Raw genomic sequence first — 4,557 nt, forward strand, 5'->3', positions numbered from 1 at the left:
AGTCTAAGAATTCTTGTGAATGTTGTGTGTATGTCAAGGTAAGCCCTCTCAATGGTAAATATTTCTCCATGGCCTAGTACCTCAAGAGGTAGATAGTCTCTTGGACCACATTTGACTTGTTATTGTGTTTGATTAGTCTTCGAGTTGACTTAAACTAGATATAAAATATTTTCAAACATAACATCTAGGATATTGTGGATCACATATGGATGATTAAGAATGTCTCTTTGATTTTCGATCCACATGGATAATTAAGAATGTCTGTGATTTTCAAACATAACATATAGGATATTGTGGATTACACATGGATAATTTTATTTTTTTTATTGATAAGTGTTATCCAAGGGGGATAACTCCCGTACATTGCATTCCTTACATACATACAATACTGCCTTAGTCCACACCAAACAACAAGCATTCCTAACTGAGCAATAACCCATGCTCAAGATCTTCTATGGATGGTCTGTAACCTGACGCCTCGGTTTGTCAGCATCATATGCCAGAACCAGGACAACGTACGTACCTTTTCAGACTTACTATCTGATTCCTGCTCTGGTCTTATGTCTAAAGTTATCATAATCTTCCTTCACAATCTGTCTTATGTCTTCTTGGCATCCATCCATCACAATTATTTATGATCCCATTCCTAATGCAACCCCCACATTAGCCATGTGATCCACAGCTTTGTTTGCCTCACTAAAAACATGGGAAATCCTATAATGTTGGATTCGATTGATGTAGTATATGATATCAGCCAAATATCGTTGAAGTTTCCAGTTGGGTATTGACTCTTTCTTTATTGCGTTAATTATTATTTGTGAATCCCCTTCTGCTTCCACAAAATTGTATCCTTCATCTGCACAGAATTTAAGGCCTCTAGCCAAAGCCATTGCTTCTGCCTCATTGTTGGAGGTAAACCAAAATTGCTAGATAAACTACCCAGAATGTCCCCGGATTCATTTCTAATGATACAACCATAACCAGCAATGCCTGGATTACCTTTAGCAGCACCATCAAAGTTGAGTTTAAACCACCTAGCCTTAGGGGGTTCCCAGCAGGCATTTGCATGTTTTACCAATTTGGATACCACATTAATATTGGGAGGAATTCGAGAGCCCCACTCCATCTGTACTTTCTTGTCCTAGTCCATTATATATTCAATCCTTCTACTATATGCTTTTACATTTGCCACTTCACTAATGCTGGTTCTTATTTTCTCAATAACCACACCCAAAGAGTTTTCTTTTTCCTGAAAGATTCTCTTGTTTCGTTCTTTCCATATCTGCCAGATTAGCATTGATGGGGCAATTAACCACAGGGATCCCCATAACGATTTCTTATTCAGGGTAGGCCAGCTTTTGATCCAATTTTTCAGGTTAATCTTTGTAGCAGAGACCTAACCTAGACTTTGACAAAGCCAATTCCAGCATTGTATAGCAAAGGAGCAGTCAAGCAGTAGATGATTGATTGATTCCTCATTGTGTTTGCATAAGATACACATACTTGGTCCGTGGATACCATATCGCTTCAATCGTTCGCTAGTTAGAACTCTTTCGTGAAGGGCAGTCCATAAGAAAGCGCCCACCCTCGGGGCAACCAACCTATCCCAACATAGAATCGAGGGCCAATCACCTTTCTCCCTTACTAGTTTTTGAATTTGATATCCAAGTTTAACCGAATATTCACCGGACTGTGCCACACACCAAATGATTTCATCTTCTTTATATCTAATAGCTATCCTTCTACTCCTTAATATTTCAACGAGTCTTCGATAATCATTAGCCTCCATACTAACCATCCATGTGAAATACCGTTCGTATGTCCCACTCCCAGGGGAAGCTTCCCTGACATAGTCTGCAACATATTCCCCATATTTACTTTAAGCCTCATTTATCCAATCACTTCCTTCAAAAAGTTTGCATAGGCTTTCGTGCCCGTCCCAGGAATCGTCCCAGAACCTGGCTCTTTTCCCATCCCCAATCTTCCAAGAGAGATGATCAGTGATTATGTGTCTACATTCCTTTATGAATCTCCAAAGCGCAGATCCTCCTTTGGCTCCGATGGCCATTAGTATTTTGGTGGGATCCTCGTTATCCAAATATTTCTTCCGCATAATTGTGCACCACAATTTCTCGGGGGAATGGTATATCTTCCAAATTAGTTTCGCACCAAGTGCCAGGTTCTGTATTTCTAATCTTCTGAGCCCCGCTCTGCCATCCTCTTTTGAACAACATACAATATCCCAGCCAATGAGTGGTATTTTCTTAATCTGTTTAGCACCATCCCAAAGAAACCTTTTGAAGAAGCTTTCAAGAGCTTGTATAGCTTTGGAGGATAGTTTAAAAACTGACATTGCATAAATAGGCATAGCCGACAAAACAACTTTAATTAGTTGAATTCTACCCGGAAGAGCCAACCATTTATGTTTACAGGCCTCTGTCTTTTGCCTGCATTTAGAAATCAGATCCTCTCGTACCTCTGGTTTTGCTAAACCAACGATTAAGGGTACTCCCAGATACTTTGTCGGTAATGAGCCAATAGACCAACCTATTAACCATGAAATTTTTTATTGTACATCCTTCTTTGTATTGAAGAAAAAGATTTCAGTTTTCTTGTTATTAATTCGCTGACCAGCAGCATTGGCATAGAGTTCCAATGAATCTTGAATCACCCGTGCCTCCCTTATGGTTGCTTCTCCAAACAAGGTGGTGTCATTTGCGAACTGTGAGTGGGTAATTGGTTTCAAATCTAAATGAATTCTAATTCCTTTCCAGACCTCTTCCTCTCGTAGTTTAGAAATATATCGACTAAGAGCTTCCGCCACTCAATCCATTCTTACTTTCAAAGTATCCATATAAAGAGCCATTGATTGCCACAGAGAAGTGAGGTGTGTTGATGCATGCCTTAATAATTCTGATCCAATCTTGATCAAACCCCATTTTCCGCATTACCTCCATCAAGAATTCCCACCTTACTTTGTCAAAGGCTTTAGAAATGTCGAGTTTAATAACCATTGCTTTCCGTCTGTCCCCGATAATTGAGTGTATGGTCTTAGATGTGAGAATGATGCTGTCAATTATCTCCCGACCCGGCGTGAAGCCATTCTGCTCGCTGGAAATGAGCTTTGGTAATACTTTTTTTAATCTGTTTGCTAATGCTTTCATGATTATCTTATATACAGTATTGCAAAGTGCTATTGGACGATAATCGTTAAATAAAGGAGGATTGGTTTTTTTTGGAATAACCACTAACACCGTATTGTTTATTTCTCTAACAAATTTGCCATTCTTCCTCACCTGTTCCACTACTTCCAGTAAATCTAATTTCAAGAATTCCTAGCAATTCTGAAAGAACCTTGCGGTCATGCCATCCGGCCCTGGGGCTTTGTCTGGATGAAGTCCAAATACTGCCTTACGAACTTCGTCTTCTGTGAATGGTTCCAACAACATTTGGTTGTCCCTATCTGTAACCATCTTTGGAATAGCTTCTAGCAGCTTAGTAGAGCATAACTCCTCCCTCCTTTCGTTAGAGTTTAGAATTTCTTTGAAGTGGGCTACAGAAGCCTGACTGATACTATCTCTGTCTTTGCGGCAAATCCCATCTTCAGAGCTAATTTCATTAATTATATTTTGGGCTCTTCTAGCTTTTACCGATGCATGGAAGAATATGGTGTTCTTATCTGCCTCCTTAATCCAAAGCTCTTTGGCTTTATCTTTCCAATAAATCTCCTCTCTAGTTAGAATCTCTGATAACATAGCCTTCAATTCTTTTTCTTTCCTGAAGTCATCCATTCCATTGTTCATGACTTTTGAATTTAGAGTTTCAAGTTCAGCCTCAATACTTTCTTTCTCAGAGAATATGTTCTTGAAAACCTCTTTATTCCATATTTTTAGTTGATTCTTAGTATGAGCAAATTTTTTTGTGAAACAGAAGCTGGGCGTACCTTTTATGTAGTTGCATTGATTCCACCATTTTTCCATATTGCCTAGAATGGACTCATCTCGCCACAACATGTTTTGAAACTTCACACATGGATAATTGAATGACTTTGCAATGTGTCTTTTTTGGCCGGTGGTATTTCTATATAAATGTTGGTTCGGTGTTATTTATCTTTTAATTTACCCACTAGGTAAAGGATTTTCTGATTTGTTGATGTTTTCTTTACTGTTCGAAAGGGAACAGTCTTTATGTCCAAAAAATCAGGTTAGTTTATCAAACTTGTTTCTAGCTTTAAGTATATTTGCCAGCTTTCAGGTCTCTCAAAGGGAACCATAAAGAGTTGTCAAACAAGGGTTTCACCGAATGTATCTTTATAATGAAATCCTGTCAGTTTTGAATTATTTTCTATTGCATTAAATCCTAAATTGCAAAGAGCTAGCAGTGAATATACGTAGTGATCAATATTAGATTATCTCTCTGTTAGATGGGTTTAGTCTTTGTTTGCAACATTTTAAAAAATCTCTTTAATTGTCTTTTGGAGTCCTTAAAGAACACCATTAAGTTGGGCAAAAGCTTGACAGTAGAAAAGTCATACCTACACTTTTTAATTGGTCTATA

General features: G+C 38.3%; 1 protein-coding gene across 1 annotated transcript; it reads right to left on the bottom strand.

Moving 5' to 3' along the window:
* Positions 1 to 1,879: 1,879 nt before the first annotated feature.
* On the bottom strand, positions 1,880 to 3,980 carry LOC131047412 (uncharacterized). The gene is made up of 4 exons (XM_057981299.2): positions 3,355 to 3,980; positions 2,952 to 3,144; positions 2,632 to 2,722; positions 1,880 to 2,547 (listed from the first exon to the last, which is right to left on the bottom strand). The coding sequence occupies exons 1-4, from the start codon at positions 3,978 to 3,980 to the stop codon at positions 1,880 to 1,882; spliced, it is 1,578 nt and encodes a 525-aa protein (XP_057837282.2).
* Positions 3,981 to 4,557: the final 577 nt, after the last annotated feature.

This window comes from Cryptomeria japonica, chromosome 2, assembly GCF_030272615.1.
Source record: "Cryptomeria japonica chromosome 2, Sugi_1.0, whole genome shotgun sequence".
NCBI lineage: Eukaryota > Viridiplantae > Streptophyta > Pinopsida > Cupressales > Cupressaceae > Cryptomeria > Cryptomeria japonica.